The sequence below is a fragment of the Thalia democratica genome, chromosome 4 (genome assembly GCF_965202585.1).
Source record: "Thalia democratica chromosome 4, ktThaDemo2.hap1.1, whole genome shotgun sequence".
NCBI lineage: Eukaryota > Metazoa > Chordata > Thaliacea > Salpida > Salpidae > Thalia > Thalia democratica.
The window spans coordinates 33904988-33931757 of NC_139168.1; the positions used below are offsets into that span (position 1 = coordinate 33904988).

General features: G+C 26.3%; 2 protein-coding genes across 2 annotated transcripts; both read left to right on the forward strand.

Annotated features, from left to right (window-relative positions):
- The first annotated feature begins 7023 nt into the window (after window positions 1-7023).
- LOC145834528 (octanoyl-[acyl-carrier-protein]:protein N-octanoyltransferase LIPT2, mitochondrial-like) lies at window positions 7024-7812 on the forward strand. The gene has a single exon (XM_082941974.1). It carries the CDS (start codon window positions 7041-7043, stop codon window positions 7770-7772), a length of 732 nt encoding a protein of 243 aa, XP_082798100.1. The 5' UTR covers window positions 7024-7040; the 3' UTR covers window positions 7773-7812.
- A 496-nt stretch (window positions 7813-8308) lies between these two features.
- LOC145834349 (meckelin-like) lies at window positions 8309-25552 on the forward strand. Its single transcript, XM_082941761.1, has 27 exons — window positions 8309-8511; window positions 9082-9188; window positions 9466-9529; window positions 9816-9909; window positions 10069-10159; window positions 10495-10551; window positions 11754-11890; window positions 13061-13178; window positions 13289-13378; window positions 14154-14219; window positions 17037-17178; window positions 17812-17932; window positions 18265-18367; window positions 18787-18942; window positions 19228-19326; window positions 19749-19835; window positions 20028-20171; window positions 20884-20940; window positions 21280-21426; window positions 21636-21716; window positions 22069-22185; window positions 22395-22511; window positions 22785-22803; window positions 23960-24054; window positions 24509-24611; window positions 24929-25071; window positions 25244-25552. The coding sequence occupies exons 1-27, from the start codon at window positions 8310-8312 to the stop codon at window positions 25322-25324; spliced, it is 2838 nt and encodes a 945-aa protein (XP_082797887.1). The 5' UTR covers window position 8309; the 3' UTR covers window positions 25325-25552.
- The last annotated feature ends 1218 nt before the right edge of the window (window positions 25553-26770 follow it).

Sequence of the window (26770 nt, forward strand, 5' to 3'; positions counted from 1 at the left end):
ACTTAGCATTTTTAGAAAGCGAAAACAAAAAGAAAACTGACAAAACAGTTTTTGAATTTATAGGATTTTGATGTTTTTTGCTTGCTTTACAATTTATTGTTTAAGGTAGACGTTCATGGTTTTAAGCTTAGTTTATTTCTATTTTTTAAAGTTTTAAAGCACTTCATTAGCAGAAATGACTCTAAAATAGGGTATTGATATATAATATAATGTATTAATAAGATAGAGGACGGTATCTAGTTATAATCTCCAACAACTCAAAGCTAAAGTGTTAAGTAAATTATGATTAAAGTTTCTAAACAAACATGTAGCAAAAAAGACTCGGTATTTTTCTATTTGATACTTGTAGACTAGACTTTCAACATATGTTTCTTTTCTGTTACTAAACTTTACTATTTATTATAAACTTTTTTGGAAACCTATTTTTGCTGTACGTAGAAGTTTATTAATAGTTAAAAACAAACTAATCAATAGTTTTCTAGCGTATACCAGTGGTTTTGAAATAAGGACAGAATTTATATTGGGATGTACGAAACTAATCTAGATGTTAGTCAAGATATAGTTAGATTTTTAATTAATATTTTGAAAAAAAATTAAAAATAAAAACAAAAATGATGTTTTTAGAATTGGGTATCAAAATTTTAAATATAAAACATCGATTATGATCTTTTTAAAAACATAGAAAAATTAAAACTTATGTATACTTACAAAGTTTATTTTATTTAGGTGATAACTATTAAAAAAGAACTCTATTTGGTTTAAAACTCTATTGTGCATATATAACTAAGAGTTTTTCTTTAAAACTATAAAATAGTCTACATATATAAAAATACAGATCAGGAGTCGGAAAACTGCCGCTCGCGGGCAACATGCGCGGCCCATGAAAGGTAAAAGTGCTGCCTGCGGAGTTTAAAACTGCGGCTCGCGAAATGTAAAAGGCGGCCCGTGAACTTGCAAATTTTTGAAAATTAAACAATACATTCTTAGATCTGAAATGAAGAAAAAATGTCGAAAGCATAATCGAAAGGAGATTTTAAAAAGGGTTAAGTTGTAATTAAAACTATAACTGCAGCCCGCGAAGATTTTTATTTTCAAAAAATATCTCGCAACTACTAAACGACTGCTGAGCTGACCCATGCATTAGGATACAAAGGTGACTATTAGTATGTGTTTATATCAATAAAATATCTCTTTTTTATGAAAGAAATAGATATATTTATGTAAAACCTACTAAAATTTAATAAAAGCAGAAAAGTAAAACACAATTTCAGCAAGTATAGACAAAAATGAAAATTTTCAATTTTCTAAGTAACAAATTTCTGCAAATTACAATCGTTTCTATAAAAAAACTATTTGAAAGTAGAATAAAAGATCAGTTGTTAAAAACTAAGTTTATAACTAAATTACAGTTCCAAATGATGAAGTGTTTTTTTTTTAATTTCTAAAACAGTTTATAGTTTAATGAAATATTGTTAAAGTCAGCCTTTACTTTTGCATGTAAATTGTTACATTTTAACAGCATCTCGTTAGACACAAACAAAAACAGATATAAAACTTTTAATTAGAAAATTAAAAGCATTGAAGAAATTTAAAGTTCAATATAAAGATCAATCACCGTAACAATTAAGTAGATGCTATTAACAACTTATATATTTGAATTCATTTACAAATTTATGGAGTTTGAGTTATATATATTTTATTAAACGTAAAAAAATACACTCAAAATATTTGGTCCTAGGACCTGGTACACGAAAAAACCTATTGCTTTTCGAGATCAATTAAAATTCGTTGATCAATAAAAATAGTTAAAATTAACTAATTGACTTATAAAGCTGAGCGTTAAACTAAAAAAAAAAAGGTTTCTTACAAATTATAAAATATTTTTTTAACTAAATTAGAATTATTTAAACGTGTGTACTATAGTATTTATACCAAAACATTTAAAGTATAAAGTCTTGTGTTCCAAAAATTTACGATTATAATCGACTAACTTCTTTTATTTTAAAAAGTCAAAAAATGTTGAAATAATTTTTTAACAGTATGTTGAGTATTTACTAATTCTTCAATCTTTGAAGATAACAATTAAAGGACTTTCAATTTATCAATAATGAAAACATTATAACTTTAACATTATGAAAATATATTTACAAAACAATTTTTCTTGCAAAAAAAAGAAGATTATCAGATAGTAATAAATCTTGAAAAAATATGGTTAACATGTAACATGACATTAGGCTTAACTTATATTAAAACTGTCAGTTAGCTATGAAAACAAAAACGAAAATTAAGTTCGAAACGAAAATACCTAGTAACTCAGCAAAAGTCTTAAAACTGTTAGGCTGTTTATAAAAATTAAAGTATGTCAAGGTTAAGAAAGTGTAACAATAAAGAATGAAAAAGAACCGTCTAAAGTTACAATAAGATTATTTTAATTCTAATTATTTAAACATGGTTAAAAATTACTGGCTGGTGAGCTTATTAGGTACAAACGAATTCTAATAGACAACAGTCGAAATAAACTATAAACTATTGAACTTAACATAAGACTTAAATTTAAAATTAAAACTAGCAATAGTTTGAAAAAAACTTACAAAATAAAGTAGTAGATTAGTAAAAGATGTAATATCTTAGGCTGGTTATCAAAATAAATTAAAGCTAAGTTTTAAGAATATATCACAAGAAAGATAAAGACTTTTAAAATACTACTGTAGTTTGAAATTGAGTATTTACTTACTATTGTAAAAAAGCAGTTTTGGCATTGAAGCAAAATTTCAAAACTCATTTAAAAAAGCTTAAAACAACAATAACATATTATGTACTTTATAGTTAAAAAAAATGTTTTAGTCTTTTCTTTTTGTTTAAACTATATTATAATAGACAGAAATTTTATCCAGCTGCAATTCGTAGTCAAATGGAAGCTTATAACATAGTAGAACAGTTATAAACATAATTATTTAAATATAGCGGTTTTAAAACTTATAAACTTTTTCACTTAGTTTTACAACTCTAACCGCTTAATTATTTAAGCGTAAGAATCAACAAAAAAATCCTTATTTCCTTTTTTTGCAAAATACCAATCTATAGCAAATTTTATCTTCAAAACATAAGTAGTTTTCGCTTTTTCGGCTACATAATTGTTAGAACTAATGTTGTCAATTAACAATTTACTTTTTTTTAAATTTTTACATAACCAGTAGTTTTTATAAATTACCATACCGTGTTACAGCAATAAATTTTGCCTAAACAAAGCTTTTAAATTTTAAACAAGAAATATTCGTACAAAAAATTTTAACGGAAAAACATCTGTCGACAAAATAATTAATTACTTTTAACACGCAGAAAAATAGCGATGGAGATAAATATACCTGAATCAAATCATAATTTAAAATAGTCTATGTATTTACAATAATTTAATTTACAAAAAGAAAACGACGCTTCACCCAAAATTGGGATCTCCAGGTCTTTTTTTCCTTGTGAATATATATTTTATTTTAATTTTTCTTTATATTTATAAGGAAAAATTCGATTGTTTTGTTTTATTTTAAAAATGATGCTTTTTTTAATTTTGTGTAACATATTGCCTTGGATATATTAATAGCTACTCATACATGCCTCAAGCATGTAGTAAACAAGCTAGATTTAAACTGTTACATTATTCAAAAGCATACATTTTAGACTAAGGTAGGTTACAATCCAGTACTTAAACATGTTAAAACGAATGTTTTATGTATGTAATATAATTTTTATATACCTTTGATATGAAAAATAGTTATCTGTTTGAAAATAAATTCACGTTTTTTGATCTTTTGGACTTAAGTGAATGCTCAAATTGACTTTTACAGGAGAGTGGTTGTTTTTAATGAAATCATTTTTATGTCATTAGGCCAAATATATAATTATGTTACATATGAGATTGATATGGAAAACAGTTAGAGTACAGTTCTGATTAGGAATCTTATTTTTGAAATGCTAGTGCACATAAGTATGACAAATTGTGTTATTGAAGAACAAAAAAAACCCTCAAAATATTTGGTTCTGGGACCTAGTTCACTAAGAACCTCTCGGTTAAACAAGTTGCACACCAGGGATACCTTATAACATCTTGTCCAGGACACTTTTAACGTCTTGTCTTGTTGCCTGATGGCAGGGGAGTCATTTTTTGAGTTTTGTAGTGACTTTATAGTTACTCTGTGGATTGTCTAGAAACTAAAAATAAATTAAATTCAGGTCATTATTAGTCAATTTATGAATTTTCACTGCCATACATGCAGTAACTTTGTCAAATAAGACCTATAAATATTATTATGCTAAAAACAGGTTTTTGTTGTCACTTAATAATTACTTGAAGGATTGTTTTTTAACTAAAAAGTGATTAAATTTAGGTCATCATTAGTCAGTATACAAATTTTCACTTATATACATGCAGTAACTTTGTCAAAATAGACCTATCAACATTTTTATGCTAAAAATGATTTTTAGTTCTGATGTCATAATTGCTTAGCATATTGTCTTAAAACTAAAAAGTGATTGAATTCAGGTCATTATTGTAAGAATCTGAATTTTTGCTTCCATACATCAAATAACTTTGACAGCGAGACAAAATAAAAAATAAATAAAGAATAAAAATTTTATGACAAAATAACAAAAAAAAACTGTTTTTTTTGTTGGTTTTTTATTAACTACTGAATTTTTGATTTCAAAAAATTCTTTCTGATAGAATTTTATAAATATTGCAAGGAACATCTCCTGAAAGTTTGAGATAATTATCTCAAAAAAGTAAGGACCACATAGACTTTTAGTGAAGTTGTCTTTTTTTGCCTTTTTAGTTTGCGCCTTCCATAAGGAACCCAACGTAGTATCCGACTTTCACCAGCACTACTTGTAGCTTAGTCAAAACTCAACAAAATAAGATCAAATTGTGAAAAAAGTGATTAACCCCCCTAGCCCTTAATAATAAACAGTTGCTGTCAATAACAAAATATATTTCATTAAATTAATAGAAAAGATTTACTCCTAGATGAATGCTTTCAGTGTAAACTACAAGCCAGTTTTTAAAGTATTTTGAAACTTTATTTATTTCTCAGAAATAGTAATTTTTGTTAAAAGCTTACAATACAAATGTATGGGCTACACATTTTTTATTGTCAATTTTGTCACAAAGTTCTAAATTGACTAAAAAATTATTATTTCCTTCATTTTTTAAGCTAGAAACCTTAAATTTTTAGGACAAAATTCTTATATAATTAAGACTTTTGAAATTTAAAAAGTATTTAAAAAAAAAATAGTGCATTGATTGAAAAAAGTAAAATATTTGTCAAGAACTTACTGAAAAAAATCAAAGGAGATTGGATAAAAAAGAAAAGATACATTTTTACTGAAATAGTCTTTTTCACGTTTTCAACTTGAGTCTTTTCATAAAGAACCTGTTTAGCTCACTGATTTCTTATATCTCATAAGTTACTTTGAATTTTGTTAATCAGTAAAAAACTCTGATAGCTAAGATCTATGTTAAAAAAGGTGGACTTCCCTATTGCCTTGAAGAAATAAAAAAGATACAAGCTTTTTATGATCATTACACAGAAGAGACAATTTTTTTATAAGCAAGGACTAAATTTCAAAATCTCCGTCTAACTATTAACAGATTTTGATCCATTCCTTAAATATTTTTATAGGCTTCTAAATTGGCTTTTATTTGTTACCAATGAATATAAAACTAGTCTAGTTACTGCTCTACTACACGGTGCCTACAAGACAATATTACCAAGACACTTTTAGAATGTAACACAAGCGCCTAAATATGCCCAGTATTAAAGATTGTAGTGTGAAATAATATATTATAAATTCTTTTTTAACACTTTTTAACAAACAAAGATTTATCACTTCCTAACAAATTCATTTGCTGTAAATGTTTTGCAAATCGTTTTTTGACTTGCCTTTGCTGACAAGCAAAATAATCCTTAACAAATAATAATAGTAAATTACCCTACATACCTTCAGCTTGTCTTAATTCTACTGATGTTTGCTTTATCTTAAGGCTATAACTACCTATTTCTTCAGTTTTTACGCCTTATAGATACACTAAGTCAGTTATGGTGATGCATTTTTACTTTTTGAGATACAAGAGGTTCTTTAAGCTTTTTTTTCATTGTCTTTTAAAATTTACAATGCATAAGTACAATTTTTTGAATTTTAGGGGCACCAGATACACTCTTAATTGGTTATCCCTACAAAGAAGGTTAATAAGGGATGCTTTTGATGAAGCTGTTTTAATCTACTTAAAGAAGAAGTTGATTTTTTTCTACCACTTCAGAAGAAATTTTTAGCTGTTTCTTTGTTATTTAAAAATGTTTTTATATATTTAAAGAGAAGTATTGCAAACTTTCAGAAAATGTTGTAAATATTATTTTTTTTAGATCTTTTTACTAATATATATCAATACTTATTTTTGAAGATTTAGTACAAAAATTTTTAAAAGATTAGAAAACTATGTCTTCCATACCTTCTTTATATATAAACTTGTATAAACTTTATATATAAGTTTATTACTTTTAGTTTTTGTGATTTCAATAACTTTAGTTTAAAAGGGGGTTAATTTTATAAGTTTAATCAAATTTATAACCTATGAAAAAAATAGAAAATAAATGTGCATATATCAAAAATCCTTTCAGTCTTTAAATCAAATAATGAAGTTGTACAATAAGTTAATACTGATGAAAATAAATTAAATGGAATATAAAATCATCAATTTCAATAATTATTTTAAAGTTAACTTGACATTTTGGTAAAAAATTGATACTGTATATTATTTGATTGTTTAGTGTATTTCACTTAAAATTTAGTTATAACTTAAGGTACCTAATAAAATAAAACATTGTTTTGTTATAGAATTAAACAAAATAAAATAGTTATAATTTACAGTTAAACATTAAATTAAAATTTTATTTATATTGCAAAAGCTTACAGTTTAGATTTTTTTTTACAAGCATTACTATAAAAGTATACTTAAACTTTTAGCTTATTTAATTTATATATAAAAACTAATGAGACTCCCATTCTCAACTTTCTTGTTCAGAAAACAATTCAACTATGAAAAGGCATACAACTTGCAAAAGCTGTTAGTTGAAAGCAAGCTGAAAGCCACTGGGCCAACAAAGCCAATAGTGCTGCTCGTGGAGCATTCCCCAGTGTACACCATAGGCAGAAGAAGTCACCTTTACAACGAGGCTGAAGAAAAGAGGCTAAATGATCTTGGAGCTGACTTCTTTCGAGCGGACAGAGGAGGCTTGATCACTTTCCACGGACCAGGTCAGCTGGTTGCTTACCCAATATTCAGTTTGGACGAGCAGAGGTATGGGGTTAAAACATACGTGGACATGCTGGAAGAAACAATAATTTCCTTGCTTCACAAACAGTTCAATATCAAAGGTGAAAGGTCCCCTCACACAGGTGTTTGGGTGGGAAACAACAAGATTTGTGCTATGGGAATAAGTGTGCACAGGCAGAAAAAAGTTGTTTCTCATGGTCTTGCTCTCAATTGCAACACCGACATGAAGTGGTTTTCTCACATAGTTGCTTGTGGTATACACGGGAAAGGTGTTACTTCCTTATCTATAGAAAAAGATTTTAATGTATCATTATTAGATGTTGTTGATCCTTTTGTTCAAAGTTTTGAAAGCATTTTTAAATGGGAATCTCAGAACAAAACTGTTGAGCTGGACTCAAATTTAGACAACTTGGAAATTTTAGACATTATATCAAAACGCATTAGCTAGAACCTATTGTTATTATTCAATCATAAATACTTTGATGAAAAGTTGCTAGACTTTAACTTGAGAATATTAAACTTATTTATGTTATATAAAATATGCTTAAAGCATGGCTACTTTAAGCTTTACAGTTGTTTTTTATTAAGTTTTTTATTTTTTTTAGTTTTTGTATTGACTCTCATTTATTAAATATATAGATACCTTAAAAATGATTTAGTTCTGTTAGTCAAAATAATAATTTAAAAATTTAAAGTTGTTATGTATATTAAAGAAATTAAGTTAAAATAAGAATAAGTATTCATCAATAAACTAATTATTTTCTACTTATCTTTCATAACCCATTTTTATGAAGTTAATTTATTAGTGTTTAGTATATAGAAAATTTTGTTTCTTTAGTTATTAAAATTAGACATCTTTGACGATTAGGAAATTTTACTACACCTTCTGAAGAACTAAATCATGTTTTTCAGTTCTACTTAAAAGTTATAGAAAATTACTTTTATTGCATGCAACCATAATTAAATAAAACTACTCAGGTTAAATATGAAATGTAGTCACAAAAACTCGAAGTTTCTGATAAAAGTATTATTTTTATCATTAACCCTGATAACACCAATATGTAAAGGCCAGCAGTATTCTTTTCGATTCACGCAATCAAGCGATTGCAATGCAACAAATTTCTACAATCCAGCGACATTTCAGTGTGAAAATTGTCCTATAGCAAACACATTACCCGTGACTGATAGTTAGTACTTTTAATAGAATTAACTTCTTTATATTTAGTTTTTACAATTTCAATGAGGGCTTGAGTCTATTGAGTTTTTAAGATTTCAATGAAAACATTTATGGTTTGATGATCCAAGTAGTATGATCAAAATTTAATCTTAACTTTAGCTTTTTTCACAGCCTTTTAATGTTCAGACTTTGGCTCTGATGGCTTTGCCCTATGTTTTCTACTTGGTATATACTTTAAGCTTTCAAATAAGAAACAATAAAAATTTTCCTTCTAAATATGTTGTGAACTTTTTAAATCCTAATTTTTTTTTTTAAATTTTGTATTGTTTCAATAGTATTAATTTAATCAACTTCAATTTATTTCAAATTAAATAAACTTATCTAAAATTTATTGCTAAATGATTTTAATTATAGTTTTTTATAATCATTTACTTTACGTTTGTATTCTTATTTAATTAAGTTTATAGTTGTTCTTGAAATTGTATCTTTAAAATTATTATGTTAAAGTTGTAAAGACTTTTAGTTTTTATATTATGCTAAGTTTTTATGTTATTTTAAATACTCAAACTCATGTTTATAGAGTCAAGATGTGAGTGTCAAGGAAATGCGAAAACAAATTTTGAACCAATTTATGACGGGTTAGGAGTGAGGCAGCTTTTTTCTTGTACCCCTTGTTCTACTGGACAAGTATGATAGTTTTTTACGGTTGAAAATATATAGTTTTATATAAAAAAAATTTCAATGAAAATGATTTTTTTTTATCATTAAAGAAAAGCTTTTATTTTTTAGTAAATTTTGATATTTTAATATGTTTGAATGCATAATCTGTATTAAAGGTATGTCTATGAATTTGTTACTAAGATATATTTATAACTTATAAACATTTTTTTCGTAAAAATTTTGTTTTTTAAAATTATTTTTGTTTAGCAATAACATAAGTAAAACTAAAAAATTAAATATTAAGGTAGTGTCCAGAGATAAAACTGAATGCATTATCCCAGCTATTTGTACAAATGATCAAAGTTTAGGTGAGACTTGCTTTATTTTGATTAATCTAAATATTGTTTTAGTTCATTGATTCATTCAAAAATTTATTATTCGTTGTTATGAAGTTTTTAAACTTGAATAAAATCTCCAGGGTGTAATAACTTTGATATTTAGGGAGTATTTTTATAAATTTAAAGCTAAAAATTTAAATTTACAGGTTAATTTTAAGTGGAATGAATTTCATAAATATTAATTAAAAATGTTGTATGTTTACATCTAAACTATTAAAATATTCAAGTGAGTTTTTATTTATTGTTGTTGACACAGTTGAAAGGCTTGATAATGGGACCGCTCTGACAACAGCGTTTTGTGAGTCTTGCACTTCTGATACAGGCGACCTCGGTGAAACTTCCAACTCAGCGTTTGTTTTTACCACTTGACAATTTTTTATTTGAGTTTTATAAAATAGTATTCAATAAAACCAAGCTTTAAAAATAAACCCAATAGTAAAGTACGATTGTTCAGAAAACTGATATCAGTAGCAAACTATGGATAATTTATCTTCTGTCCATTTTCACAGGTGCACGTTTTGTCAAACTTGTGGCTGCACCCAAATAAAAGATGAAGTTTGTATTAACCCATCAATAACACCTGACTTATACCAACCTCTTGTTAGTTTTAATAAATTACTTGAAACTATTTTAACATTGTGCCTAAATGTAGTATTCTTTATAGTAAGTTCTACAACTTGAGTTTTACCACTATTTATTAAAGGTAAGCTGTTTTTGAATATAAAAATATATTTTATAACTTTTGTTTGTATAGTTAATTATTTCATTATAATTATCTTTTTTTGTTTCATTAAAGTAGGTGAATTTAGTTTTTTAGTGCTCAAATTAACTTCATTTTTAAAGTCTACTTGTTTATTTTACTTGAAAACAAAATTGCTATATATTAAATTATTGTATTGGCAGTAAAAAGCTAAATTTTTTTTAATAATGTTTAGAAATCTTGGTGGCAACGTACAAAAGGATTAGCAGCATTCTATGGCTGTAATGCACTTGTTAGTTTTTTTATAAGCTTTTATTAACATATCAAAACTGTTAGTACTGAACTGAAAAAAAATGTACAAATGTTTACACTGTAAGATTATTAAATTACTTATTACAACACTATGGGCATAGTTAGGGTTCCAAGTAATATTTACGAAAAATATTAAAACTTTGCAGTTTTTTTTTGATTAAATTAAAGTTTCATATACAAACCTTTTGAGTGTAATTTTTTCTAGTTTTATCAAAAATTAGAAAGTTAAAAAGTCTTTTTTTAATGTTTTTTTGCTAAGTTCCTAACAGTTTCAACATTCTTTTTCATGATTAAGAATATTGTTAATAAGAAATAGAATTTTAATGTGCAAGGTTGCCAAAAAGTCTGGAATCCTAGAAAAACCTGGAACTTGAGAAAGTTTAAAAAATAATAGAAAAACCTAAAATTTCGAACAAAATTATTAAAAATATGGAAAACTAGGAGTTTAAACCTGTTTATACATGTAAAGTAATGAATTTTCTATTAGATTCGAAAAATTTATCATATAGATTAAAAAAAAAAAGTATGATGGTTTTTTTTATTAAAAACACACTTGATGTAGTTTACAGTATTTTGTTAATGTTTTCGTACTATTTAAGTCAGTTTTAAACGTTAAATTTACTTTTATAAGAAAAATCGATCAAAAAACTTGTTCTTTAAAACACCTGGAAGAAATTTAGAAAGCCTGGGAAAATTAAAAAAAAACCCTTGGCAACCCTATATATGACTAAAGATATAAAATAGTTTGTTTCTAACCACTTAATTGAAATTTAAAAGTAAATTTTTGGATACACTGCTGTGCTACTGATATTTTAACTATATATCTATCTTAAACTTAACTGTTTTTTTTTTTTGAAAAATTCAAGAAGTAAAAGTAGAAGTTATTTGGAAGTTAAAGATATATTATGTTTATTTGTTGTTGTATTGTTATTGTTGTTTTATTGAAAATAAAAACATATGATATATTATTTTTTATAAAAACAGGTTGCCTAAAAATAATATACAATATCAAATGTTTCATTAAATGTTGTTAAAGTTAAAATTAAGTATATGCTTTTGTTTCCTAAAAATCATGTTAATTACCTTTGTAACTTTAAAAAGACTATCTACTTCATTTTTCATTCCTGGTTTTTGAAAGTCATTTAAATACTACAAATAGTAACCATCTGTTTCTTTCCACAGGTACCAAATGTAACGGCATGTCAAGTGCTATCAAACATGTGTGTGATGTCACAATATGACCAAACACAGCAGCCTTGTATTGATTACAACAGACTTTACGATAGAGCTTCTGTGTCTAGCTCTGTTGATCCTCCTAGGTAACTTTATTTGCTTTTTTTTACTAATTAAGTCCTTTTCAAGATAATCATCTTAAATACTACTTTGTATTATTAGTAAATGTTAGTTACTTTTGTAACAAAGAAAAACTATAATTGGAAGCAAGATATCAGAAACAAAATTACATGATAATATTATTTTGTACGTTTCATGCTATTTTTGTGCTTATCCTGTAAATATTGTTTTCTTATATGTTTGCGCCTTTATTTTTTTATATTTCATTATTGATTAGCTAAGTTTGCCCATTAAATGGAAAGCTTACGTTTTGTAAATTATATATTTTAGTGATATTTTTTTATTAAAATAAGTATTTAAAAAACTAAGAAAACTATTCTAAAATAAATATCCCATGTGTCTTGGAAGACTTTTAAATTAAAGAAAAACTCCTAGTGTTTAAATACTTTATTAACTATAAAAAATCTGAAACGATAATAAGTATAAATACAACCACGTATGTATAATATGAGCATTTATATATCTTAGAATGAGCTACAGTTCAGTTATGTTCAATATTAACATACAGTTTTATTGCAAATAGAATTGATTATTTTGTTTTACAAATTTTGTTCATACATTTTAGCAACGCTTTTAAGTGTTTTTAATAAAGAAATTCTACGACTTAAAAAAAAGAATTACTTAAAATTTCTTAATTGTATTGTATCTTTATTTTATTGTATCAATTGTTACTCTAATTTTTGATAAAAGTTACTAAATAATAATTGTGTACAGTTACAAGTTTTTAAATTTAATTTTTAATAAATCCTTGCTTGATTGAAAAATATTTTAAAAAGTTTGGATTGTTAGCTATTACAGCAATTTTTGTTAAGGCTAGTGTAAATCTATTTTAATTAAAATAATTAAGTTTAAAGTAGTATGAATTTACTTTAAAGTCCATCAACCTGAAGTAGGTTAATTTATAGTTATTATTGCTTTTTTCAATATCCTGGAAAAACACAATTGAAATCTTTCAGCAACTAAAGACAATTATCATTGTGGTATCTTCTAGTACATAAAAGATTTAATTATGTTTCGTAAAAGTAAACACAACTACAATAATAAATCTTTTAAATATTAGTTATTTTTGTTAGTTTAAAACTATATTTTACTTTATCACTACTTTATTATGTTAACATAAAATAACTAATGTTTAGAACAACAGTCATGCCGTGGATAGTTTACGCGGGCTCGGTCGAAACCTCAGCTTTAGTGTCCGAAGCCTTGCTCACAATAAACGACATTGACACCGTCTATTCGTTCAAATCTGCCGGGGTTAGAAGTTGTTGTGCTGTAAATGCAGAAATTTCAAACTGCGTAGTTTAAACTAATTTGTTTCAAAACTTCCAGCCGGTTGCGTTTTTCAACATAACAAACGTTTGTAGGAGCAGAAACTGCGGATTGTAGCAGCGAGGTACGCTGCCACCGGTGAGTTCCTCGGCTTCGAAGATGTTGAAAGTTCCGGTTTGTTGCAGGTAGTTTTTATTTGCTTGATTACTTTGTATATTTAATTTGAAAGATTTTTTTATATTGGTGGTAATAATCATGTAAACTTTAATTTAATTTTATTTCTTTTAATAGTTTGGTTTTGGTACTGGTTTTAATTAAAAAGTTTAAACATAACTGACTCATTTTCGAAAAAAGTTTATTTATTAATTTCGTTTAGCTCTCTTCAGAATAACATTGCTAAAAACTATGAATATTGTAGAGTAATTTTAGTTATATATAATGAATTTGAAAAGTCTAACAAGAAATAGTTACGTCATAAAGTATAAAAGTCTGTTTAGAAAAAGTTTGAAAAATAGAATAGAGCTGTACTGAACTAACTTAAAGTAATTTATAAGACAAAATTGCTAAATTTGCTAAATACTTTATGACGTAACTATTTTTTGTTAGACTTTTCAAATTCATTATATATAACTAAAATTACTCTACAATATTCATAGTTTTTAGCAATGTTATTCTGAAGAGAGCTAAACGAAATTAATAAATAAACTTTTTTCGAAAATGAGTCAGTTATGTTTAAACTTTTTATTTCTTTTAAGTAAACAATTACTTTTAGGGATGTAATTATAATATAAAAGGTTAAAAGGATTTATAACCATATAGATATTTAAATCAAAAGGTATTGTAAATCCTTTTTTAATAGTATTTTTACAATTGACTTTCTTAAAATATAAAACATTAAACTAATTCATTTCTTTATTCTCTTATTTTAACATTTAAGTTTCAGCTGTTTTTTTTTTACAGCTGTGTCCGACCACTTCAATTAAAAGAAGAGCTGCATTTAGATTTGGAACTGAATACGAATTGACTGTAATTTTTTTTTATTCATTAAGTAGTTGTGATATATACCAGTGGCGTAGCGTGGTATTTTGGTCAGGGGGTGCGCAAATATTTTTCTCAAAAAATCCCCTAATTTAAAACTTTTGGGCCGCAAATTTTTCGGGGTCAATTTTCTCGGAAATTTCAAAAATTACTAAAAATCTATCACCTACTTCATTTTTCAAGCAATCTTCTTCAAATTTTAGAAAATGTTCCTTACATTACAAGAATAAAGTTTATTTATTAATTTAGATAATTAAAATAAATAACAATTTTATAAAAAAAATTAAAAAAATAGTTTTTTTTACAAAAAAAATATATTTTTACTACAAATTTTTAAATTCACAGGTAATGTTTTTTTGTTATTGTATAAAGATTAAACTGTTTAAGTTTGAAGAAGATTGCTTAAAAAAAGTATTAGGAGATATATTTTAAACAAACTAGCCTTTTTTCGCTGTTTTAGTTTTCCCTTCCCATAGGGAACCTATTATGCGGCCCGACTTTGACTAGTCATATATAAAAAAATAATTCGAATTTTTAAAAACAACAAAAAGCATCTTAAAGCTTTAAAAAAATCTATAAAATAAGATCAATTTCTAGAAAACATGGCTGACCCCCCCTCCCCCTATGGTCTTAAACTACAAATAAATAGTCAATTAATACTTCAAAACATTTTTCTCTGTGGAATTTCTAAATACTGTTCAATATCTTTTTTATATCAGCAAAAAAGAATTGTATTAAACTCAAAATAACTCATACTTTTAGTTTGTTGCAGCTTTTAATATACTATTTTAATCTTATATATAAAAATGTTAAATCTTCAGTATTAAAATTGAAAGTTTTAAATTTTTAAATTTTTTGTAGAAGAAATCTAAAGCGCTAGTTTTTTTTTAACTTCTACATTTTTACCTATATTACAATATAAAACTGTAAAAATAAATCTTAACAAATGAAGAAAATTTATAATATAAACAAAATTAAAAATAAAAATTTCATACCACTTGAACTGCAGTCTTGAGTAATAGCAATATCTGATGTTGGTCTGCTATTTTTCAATTCAAGCTTTTGAACTTCAGATAATTTTACTATCTGACATATTTTTAGACTTGCAACATTCCATACAATATCACTTTGCATATTTTTTTAAGTAATATACTAAAAATTAGTAAAAACAAGTGTTTACTTTTTCTTTAGTATAATAAAACACTTTTTATAAAAAAAAACAATTAACTTTGAAGATATCAGGATTGCCTTGCCACTCATTGAGTCAAAATAACTGTCCTGAGGTAGTATTTTATGTCATGTGTCATCATAAGCATTTTAAATTCTTTTAAAGATTTTTTTATTGTTTTTAAACTTATAGAAACTAGGCTTTATAACAAAGCTTTTAAAACCACTAAATCTACCCTGAGTTAAAAAAAAAAAAAGAAATCTATCCTTAGTCAGCCTGAGCTTAAAAATACTTAAAACATTTTGAGTTATCCTGATTTTTACTGAGACATACTAAAGTTTTCCAAAACTTCATAAAATCCTGAGTTATCGTGATTGTGTGGAAAAATTTTACTAAATGTTTTTGATACAAAACAAAATGTTTAAAAGATAAATTTTTTAAGGTCAACTTTTTCAATGCTTTTAAAAATTCACAAGAAATATGACTTTTCACTTATCTTAAAATCAGTTTTTCTAAGGTCTTTAGGAAATAGCATATTTTAAATACTACAAACAGTTGGTAGTAAGAATTTTTTTTTTTAATTTCATTTAAAATTTGATTTAGAACTAAATAAATTTAAATTTAAAATTAATCTATTATGTCTTTTAGACTAAAAATATATTGTAAAAATTTTATTTTACAAGTTGCTATAAATTAATTCATGATGTAACTAAAGAAATTTTAAAATAACTTGCTACAAAAATTGTTTAATTTTTAAACTTTATGGCTGATAGAATAACAAAGTTTGATTTGTTTCTTATCTTAATAAAAAAGGAAACTACCTTTAATAAAATTTTTAAGTTTAGATAATTTAAACAATACTTTTTGTATAGTAAGATTAAAACTGTAATCACAGTATGAACTGTTTGTTTATTATTTATTTTAACTTATTGTTTTATTTTTTTCTGTTTTTTGTTATTTTTCTTTTAAATTATGTTGTTAATATTTTTTATTCTTATTATCAATTTATTTTTATTTTATTAGCAGTTGTTTATTGCTATTTTTACTACAATCTGTTTATCTTGAATCATTATCACTATAAAACAGGTTAAGCTCTATGGTTTGTTAACAAAATGTTAGAATTTGTCCTTGTAAAAAAATCTGTTATAAGGTTATGCTACTGCGGTGCACTGACTAGTTGCGTACTGTTTGAGTCTAAATTCTTATGAAATTAATGAAGTTATAAAATGTTTCCTTATGGAGTTTTTCATCAACATCGGTGCGCATTTGCAATTACGCACCGAATCAGTATTCTGGGTAATTTCCCTAACTTGTCACTAATTTTTATTCGAAATTTCGTTTAACTTTTCAAATACTAGAAAAACATAGTTGAAAAAAGGCAAATTAAGCAGAGAAAATAAACAATAAAGGATAAAGATATTGCATTTTTTTTTTGGGTAGCACGCATGCGCCAGCGTCCCTCCCCACGCCACGCCCCTGATATATACCATTATTTGCGTTATTGATTTTCAGCTTGCGCATTTTATTATCGTTTTTAAAATTTAATTTGTATTAGTTTTATTTTTGGAAGTTACTTTTAGTATTTCGATATTTTTCTTTGGCTTACACTAGATTTGTAAGTACTTATTTATGTTTAGTGTTCCATAACGGGAGAAGACTTTTGGGACACTGAGAAATATCCAAATGAATTCGTAGAACTCTTTCTGCAGTTTACACAAAACCAACAGCAATTTCTATATCCGATTCCTATCAGAATAACTAATATATTCGATAATAATGGTTAGAATAAACTTTTGCTAATATGAAAATGTCTTGAGCGTTGAACTAAGTTCTAAATTATTGTTTATCTTTAAAGAAGTCCATTTAAAATTAAATAGAATGCTAACATTTTTTGTTTTTGTAATACAAGGGTTTGTTTCGTTTAGTTTTTATTATTGAATATCTTGAATACATAAATTTCAAACATGAAACTAAATACATATATTTTGAAATGTAGGTATCGTTTTTTCAGCAAAAAATATGATTTAAGTTATAAACTAGACTTTGAATTCGCATTTTTTACTAAAGTTCAAACTATTTTCTAATTAAACCTTCAAATTTCTTATGATGTTTGTACTTTTAATAAACATTTAACAGATATAAACTGAACTAAAAAACTTTAGTGTTTAATTTTCAAGGGATAAAGCAGGTTTAAAGTATTTTATAACTTTTAAACGTTTCAAAAATGAAGGTAAATAGTGTCAATAAGTTTAAAATAACCAAAAAGTACAAAACGTTAAGTCCATAGATCAAGGCATTTTCCAAAACAACTGTTTTTTTGTACTTTTTTTTAGACTTAATAATTTCAAAAAACTTAAAACATTTTTGGTCGACCAAATTATTGTTTTGTTTATAAACGTTTTTCAACATCAGCGGAGTCGGCAGCTGATTGGGTGTTCGTTCGAAGGTTTTCATTGGTCGACAATCTGGTTGGCGTGGAAACGGAAGGTAACGAGGCAACTTCCGTTCAGGTCGCCACCAATTTCGTCATGCAGTTAGTATTAGCTACAAGTTTTAAGAATTTGTTTGTTTTCACATTGTTATCTAATGGTACATTGTGTTAAAAATTTTTTGAATTAGTTTTGGATCAAACTTAAGGTTTGTTGTTTGTGTTTACTTTTTTTTCAGTTAGTTTTCTTTCTGATGTTCTGCAATTTTTATTGTTTAAAAATTGTTACTGCGAAATCTTTTGTTTTTTTCTAACATACGAAGTGGGTTTGTTGTTTTAAAACTGTTTTGCTTTATATTATAATAAAAAAAAACTTAAGGCAATCAACACACAACATTCTCACTAATTGTTTCAATACTAAAATCTACTACATACAGAGTAACAACAAAGGATGCCGAGGGCAGCGGTGGAATTTTCCTGCCGTACATTTCAATAACATACACGCAAATTTCCATTGACGACAGAAGCGACCCTGTTGATGTTGGTAGTTTGCGTAAATTTTACTTGTTAATAAAAAAGTTACTTCTATGATTAGACAAATGTTGTTCTATTTAAAGTGTTACGCTTGAGTCGCATTGGTACTGTGAACACAATTGTTTCCACTCGTTGTTCGTTGTAAAAAGAAAACAGTTTTGTTTTTGACCAGAACACTCATCGAAGCCTTATGCTAAAAATATACATCATTTTTCCTATTGAGTACGCTTTTTGAGCAAAAATTTTGTGTTCAAAATGCTGACTCCCACTCAGATTGATACTTTTTATGTACTTGGCTGCGCACTACCCCTTGAGTGCTGTGCTTAAAGTGCGTACTTTTGGAAAAGGTTACTGCGCTTAATTTCAAATGGAAGTGCTTTGCGCGCCCACAAAACGTGACTTTTTGCTAACTTCAATCGTAACAGGTGGGGTTCAGCGTCAACTACCAGCAGAACAGCTCGAACGACGACACGGTGTTCCTGGTGGCGTACATAACAATCAACATATTCGCCGTCGTGTACTCGTTCTTCGAGCTGGGGGCTTGGCGGCGCAGGGAGGGCCTGAAGTACGTCGACGGGAAAGTTTGTTGGTTGTATGGTTGCAAACCGTTTTCGTTGTAAGATTTGTATTCTTTTTGTACAAACAAACTGTATTCAAAACCGTTAAAACAATGTTTCAAAGTGGTACTGAACTTTTAATTGTAAGTGTAAATAGTTAAGTCTGTTTTTATAATATACCAATACTTTAAACCTTTTTGTATTTTTAAATGTCATATATTTAAAACTTAATTTTATTACATATTTTAATTGATCTTATAAGCTAAATTTGAAAACAGCTTTAAAAAAATTATATATTCATCTTTTTAGAGTTTCTTTATGTTGATATTATCACTTGCAAGGAATATTGGAAATAATTTTTTTCTTGTTATGGCATTCTATGCTTTTATTCGGTGGGCTATTTACAAAGTTAGTTGATTTTTTTTAAATTTTATATTGCTTATCATAAGCTAAAATTTGATTAGCTGTTAGTTGTTATATACTTTGATTAAAATTGGTTACTATAATATAAATTTGTTGTTTGAAGCACAATTTTTTTTTAATACTTCTTATCTTAAGAAAGACTGAAAACTTAGAAACTAAAAGGGTTTTATAGTTTACAAATCACCAAATAAATTTACATTTAAACTTTTTTCTGCCTTCTTTTTTTTAAGTTTTCAATAATAACAATAAATAAATAACCTGTTTTAAAGCTTTCTACTTTTGTTAAATTTATGGTAATTGTTTTCACTTTATTACTTTCAATAATTAAAACTACCTTAAATACTATTTATGGAGTAGTTCTTAATAAACAAAATAAAATTATTAATGTATTTATATCTATATAACAGGGACAAGACATAGTGAGTGTGTTACCACCCGACGAAGGTGTTGAAATATATTACATCACTTTCACTGGTATTGCGTTCGGATTGAAGGTTTGTTCCATGTTTAAATGTATTTTGATTTGTAAAGTTTCATTTGTTGATTCGACTTTGTTTTAAGGATTTGTTTGTCGTTCAGTGAATAGGATTATGCTAAATTATTTAAAGAAAAAAAAAATATATAATGCGTGCAGTACACTTTGTGATTTTTTGCCTGATTCTCAATACTGTTCAATATACGAACAGATAATAGAGTACATAGGCATGATAGCCAGGCAGTCTCACATTGACATTTTCTTCATCGACTGGGAGAAAATTAAGAAAAACGACGAAAAAAAGATCAGCGTGTGGAGAACCTACTTTGTCGCAAATGAATGGAACGAATTGCAAGTTGTTTTTTTTTTTAATTTATAAGCAGAAAATTTGAAAAACTTTTTTTTTGTCTGTTGTATTCATGTTTTAAAAATAATTGCTATTAAATCTTAAAAATAAAGATGGTCATATTAGAACTTAAGGCGTTAATTTAAATTTAATACTAAACATAAAAAGTATGCATGAGTTTGAAAAAAAATAGTATTTCAAGTTTTTGTTTGCCATGGTACTCATTCAAACAGGGTTGCCAAAAAACCTGAAATCCTGGAAAAACCTAGAATTTGAGAAAAATTTGAAAAGTACCTGGAATTTTGAACAATTTTTACATTTAAGGTAATGAAGTTTCGATTTGACACAAAAAATCTGTCATATAGATTTTTTTTTAAGAAAACACACATTTAAAGTAGCTTTACAATATGTTTCAATTTTGTTATGGTAATTAAGACATTTTTCACCTTGAGCTTAATTTTATACTAAAATTAGACCCAAAAACTTGTATTTTTAAATGGAATTCAGAAAACCTTGAAGAAATTTCTCAAAAACTATTGGCAACCCTGTTTAAAACAAGTCTATTTCTTCTTACTATTTTTCTTATTAAAGTATTAAAAAATAATAATGTTTGGATAATAATATAAAGTAAAGTTTTTAAAGCAAGCTTCAACAAAAATAAAGTTTTTCAAGTAGACACTTTTATGACATACAATTTTATGTAAAATAAGTATTTTTACAGGTGTTTCGGAAGTTAAACTTGACTACTCAACTTGTATTGACCATCCTTGTTCTCGAAGTTAGTTAAGTAAAAACTTTTTTTCAATATATTATAAACTGATTTTTTTTTTTAAATATGCAAACCTATTTTCATTTAATATTTAAACTTTGAAAAATCCAAATAGTTTTTGAATATAATTGCTCGGGAAATATATTTTGCTTTTAGAGTTCTTTAGAATATTTTTTGCCTAAAAATTTATATATGCAAAACAAACTGTACAGAGTTATAATTTAAACAATCAAAGCATGTTTTCAATAAGGGTTTTATTTTTTCATCAAATCAAGTGTTTCTGCATGCATTTTATATATAGTTTCATTAGGGTTCTTTATAGTAATTTATTTAAATTTTTGCACGCAGGTCATAGGCATGAAGGACGTGGCGCTTGAAACCCCGCTCGCGAATGCCGGCTACACCCAGTTCCCCGAAAACTACCGGCCCGTTTACAACAAGGTGTTCAGGTTCGGAGTCATGTCCACCACCTATTTCGTGCTCGCCGTGTTGCAAGTCAGTTTTATTTCAAGTTGAAGTAAATTTAATCACATGTGTCTGAAAACAGTTTACGTTACGGCCTTACAAAAGATGACAAAGGCAGCATGAATTATGTTTGTGAAAGAGTTGCAGAGTTATGAGAATATTTTTATTATTTAGATGATTTGTAATGTTATTGTATTAAAATTAGTTTTGTTTTAAAATTTTTTATTTATACTTTGCAGTTGCTCTTCAACGGTTTGATATACGAGACGAGGTTTGAAGACAAAATAAGCGATTTTATTGACTTGTGCTCCGTTGCAAACGTAAGTTGAAATTGTTCTTTCTAGTTTTATTTCAAGTAGTTTTGTATAGAGCTTTACAAGTTTGAGTTTTGTAAAGTAATATCTTATTTATTAAACTAAACATTTTTAAGCTTGTCTGTTTAAATGTAGGTGTTTAAGTAAAAAACTATTATACAGTGTTTCTTACAATAACAGTTTTTATTTCTGCTTTAAAATTAATAAACGTCGACGAAAAAGTTGCTAAACTAAAACAAAAAATATCCTTTCAGATACGATAACCTTCTAATACAGTAGTGCTAGAACTGATGTAACGAAATTATCTATATCTTTTACACTAAATAAGCAGCACATGAATATCCAAATATGATTGCAGATAAGCGTGCTGATGTTCACTGAGAGGCAGTTCGGATATTACATTCACGGAAGATCGGTTCACGGCACCTCGCAAACCGACATGTTCGAAATGGCCACCAATCTCAACAAAGAAGAAGTACGTTTTGGTTAATTGTTGCAGTAACATAAAGTTTAAGTTTCTCAAATCGTCTTTAAGGTATGTCAATTATTCCTTGCGATTTTTTTGTTTTCATCTTATTTGCTACATATTAAAATTATTATACTTTATACAACACGGGATCAACAAAGTTTTTTTTTGTTAGTGTTTTATTTATTGTTTCAGTTAAGTTTTTTTTTTCTTGTCAGGAAAGTCTTACGAGTAACAGAGGTTTAGATCCAGGCACGGAACTTCAGACTTTTCAGATTGCAATTCCTCAAAAGTTCAGATATCAGTTTGATAGAATTTATCAAAATTTGCAAAGTGTTAGTGTTTTGAATGATTTGCAATTTGCGTTGTGATATGAAAACATGTTTTTTTTGTTATAAGTTATAACAATTGGTTTTTACGCTTAAAGTCTAATTACAATGTTTAACTTGAAAATAACTAAATACTTTTTAAATAAAACTTAAACAGTTTAAATGTATACCTTAATAAATAGTTTAGCTCTCTGTGCAAAATTAATTATCTTCACATATTTTTACAAAGGTTGAAAAGCTCATATTTTAATTATATTAATGTTGTTTAATTTTTTACAGGGTGCTACAATAGCTGGAGGTTAGTAAAACCTTTTATTCTATTTTTTATCCATTAAAGATTTCGATTTTGATACGAACATCATTTGTCAAAAATTAACAAAAGTTGCATGCTAAGCTTACCACTATTTTAGATAGTTTAAAAAAGTTAAAAGCCTGCATCAAGCAGATGTTCCTAGTCGTTCGGCACCTTTCGCTCACTGATCTAAGCAGCAGGTTTCCTACGAAGAGGCCTTGATTTAGGGTTGCTTAGGCAGTGATACTCACATTTGTGTGAGATCACCGTGGCACTGAAGCATCCCATTGCTTTTGTATGGGATGCTGTATTGCTTTTGACTGTACAATACATTGAATGCGATATTTTGTTGCGAGAGAATTGTGATGTCATACTTTGATACTATTGTTACGACACAAAGCTCGTTCAAGCGTGACTTGTTTGATAGAATGTAACTAAAAAGTTTAAAAACATTTAAGTTACTTAACTTTGTAGAAGGTATAAAATGTATAAGCATTTTTTGAAATTTATGGATAATAAACGCAGTATTTCAATATTTAAAAAAGTAAACTAAATTTTAAATACTATTTAACAACTTTGGTTTTTAGTATTCACATAAAAAAGTTTTAGAAATTTTATACTCTTAATCTAAGCATACATTAAAAAAACAATTTCTCAGTTTACTAGTAAGTTTATAACTAGTATAACACCAATGAATTATCAAATGCATATTCAATAACTATATAGATAACCACAAAACTTCTAAAATAAAATAAAAACACATGTTTAATAAATTTTCATTATTTAAAAAAAAAAATATCCGGTTTTATTATGCAGACATTTATTATGATGTTTTTGATAAATTAAGTAAAGATCTTTAAAGCTTACAACCCAGTTTAATTAAATTTAAAATTTTTATAAAACCCATTGAGTTTTTTTTTAATCTATAAAAATGTGATTTAAAGTTATATGAAATACAATCAATTGCTTAAAATTAAAAATGTTTTGTTACTAAACATTTTTTAAACAACTACCGAAAGTATTTTCAACTCTCATCATTGTCTTCAGAATATTTTTATCGTTTCCAATAATTTAAAATTGTTCTAAAGATAAACAAAAAACATTTTTTCAAATAAAAACAATAAATAACTGGTGATCATGTTAATTGCATTCTAACTTGTAGGCGCTCGAAGAGCCGGTAAGTTTTCTAAAAACGTCAAAGCAACGACTACTGCATATCTGACCATGAAGAATTTTCTCATCACATTTTTCAATCACGTCAGTTTTTTTTTTATTTCTAAGCATATTTCAAAAATATTACCATTTAGTATGACAGTGCGTAATTTATTTGCGTTTTCTTGTTTTTGACGATAAATTGAAAACTTATTATTTATATTTTTTAACAGTAATGAAATTGTTCAAACTTTGTTGATTATAAAAAGGTTTGTTCAACCATTGTTGGTGTGCTATAAATTTTTGACCTTCATCTCTTTAGTAAAAATTTACATAAATTACTTTATAGAATAATGTTTAATACTACTGACAAAACTATATTACAAAAAGCTCAAACTTTTTCATGTTTTGATTGAGACCAAATTTTGTTATATTCATTAAACAATTACCAGTTTTGTTAAACTATTAGCAATTTAAAAATTTATTCAAGTACATTTGTGTTTACACAAAATTTTTCCCTTTTAATTGTTTCCTTAATGATTAAAATATATTTTTTCAGAGTTTTAAAGAAATTGACTACTTCATAAAGGACAAATTGTTTTTCGAGTCTTTGTTTGACATGGAATTTCAGGAGCCGATTGATCGCGCTATATTGTACAATGGTTACCATACTACTATTTATTATTGGTTGTATAATCACGAACTAAGTGCAATTGTTTGTCTTACAATTCGGACTTCTTAAGTTGTTTTTGGTTTATGAAATACGCTAAGCAACTTTTATTTACGTATCTGCTGTATTCTAAGTGCGGATTGTTTCGTACTTTTTAACTAATTATCCCAATAAAAAGTTTGTGCTTAAAAACAAAAATGCGCTTATTATAGATAATATCTATGAGTAACATATTATTTTAGTACAATTTGTACTGAAAACTACTTAAGTCAATTACTTACATTGTGGCTTATCTCACCAAACATACAGACGAAGGAGCAAATTTTAGCGGGGCGTTGTACTACGGCAGAGAATGGCTCCACATGTCATTTGAAATTCTCTTCATCAATTTTGTCGACTACTTCACCGAAAACTTTATACTGTCCATCACAATATTGTTCATTGTCCAAAAAGTCAGTCGTTGCTTTTTTTTTTGTATATTTTGAAGCTTTGGATATAAGCATTGTATGTTTAATTTAAAAGTTTTGTCCTGTAAATGCAACAGCTTGCAATTTTATTTTAACTACAAGATTTAAAACTTTACTTATCTAAAAAATTTTTTTTTTATATTTGTATTTTGGCCAGATCTTGACATTCATCCGATACTCAATGGGAAGAAACAATCTTGTAAAGAAGACTTTAGTCGATGAGAGATTCCTCATTTAGCTTAATGTTTAAAAAAAAAAAAACTGTGCTTCATTTACACTGTGATTTTTATTGCCAGTTGAAATTTATTTTTGTTAACTTATGTTGTAGTTCTATAGACTTTTTATAATCAAGTGTATAATTTGTGATTTTTTTATAGTTGTCAAATCTTTTCAGTTTAGAATTATTACTGTAAATTAAACTTTTTTTTTTCTAAAATTAATTTAGTTAATATTAATTAAGGCCTAACCGTACAATAATTTCTTAAGTAAAAAAAATGTTCTGTTCTAAAAAAATACTTAACTGTGTATTCGTATTTACAATTTACACTAAATGTAGTTAAAACTTTTATTTTACTGTTTTAGGTATTTAAATATACAAAGAACTATTTTTTATTGTTGCATTTTGACTTAGGTATTTAAAGTTCTACAATTTTTATGATGTACGAATTCAATGTTTGAAAATGAGCTTAGTTCAAAAATAAATTATTAAACAAACACATAAAATGATTTACACTTATTAAAAATGTTTGATTTAAATAGAGTAAAATTGTATTTTAAAACTGTTTTTTTTTAATACAAAACTTCTTATGAACGCAAATACTTTAAAGTTTAAAAAGCTTAATAAAATATTTATACTTGTGCAAACTACACTGTTTGTTACCAGTTACTTACGAGTTTCAATTGTATAATTTGTTAAACTTCGGCTGTTGTGACATTGATTTCATCTTTTAATAAAGAACTTTGTTTTAATTCTGACTCTTGTTTTTAACAATTTTATTACTATAAACTTTAATTTTAAAGAAAGCGTTTTACCTGACTGCTACAATGGTTTACATAGTTAAAAACTGTAACGACTAATTAAGAGTTGAAAAACTGCTTTGTGTTTGGCTTAAACAAATGGGAAGATGGATTTTTGAAGAATTTGATCTTTAAGTTATACAGATTGAGGTATTTTGGTTTAATTGTAGCATTATAAGTTATTTTTTAAAGAAATTATCAAAGTAAATATATGTAGAACTTTGGTAATTGGTTAAAAATAAAGAAATGTTGTTGATAAAATAATTAAGTTGTTTTGAAAAAAATAATAAGTAGTTGTGTCTTGAATTCACTTTAAAACAAAATAGATTTTAAAGAATTTATGAAGGGAAGATTTTTTAGGTAATAAAATCAACATTGACTATTTTGTGTTATTTCTAACAGGTAAAATTTTTTACAGTACAATATGAAGTTTTAAATAAGTATCTGATCCTAATAACCTTGTTAAAATGAGCTAACAAAAGATGTTTATTCTCATAAGTTGTTACATTTTTATAAAACAAAAAAAAAGTATTTTTTGTTATTTTTCTAGCTCTTCACGTTCATGTTATTTTTAGGAACTATATGATTATAAGCAAATTAACCGGGGTCCAAGATAATAAACCGGAATACATTAGCTCTTTGCTACTTTAAAATATTCTTGTGATAG

Bases quoted from the DNA above. Each gene is read 5' to 3' on its own strand.
- LOC145834349 (XM_082941761.1), top strand. From the start codon at position 8,310: ATGAAATGTAGTCACAAAAACTCGAAGTTTCTGATAAAAGTATTATTT. The intron at 18,943-19,227 runs GTTTGTTGGTTG...TCATCTTTTTAG, and splicing joins TGAAGTACGTCGACGGGAAA to AGTTTCTTTATGTTGATATT. The intron at 19,836-20,027 runs GTTTGTTCCATG...ATATACGAACAG, and splicing joins GTATTGCGTTCGGATTGAAG to ATAATAGAGTACATAGGCAT.
- LOC145834528 (XM_082941974.1), top strand. From the start codon at position 7,041: ATGAGACTCCCATTCTCAACTTTCTTGTTCAGAAAACAATTCAACTAT.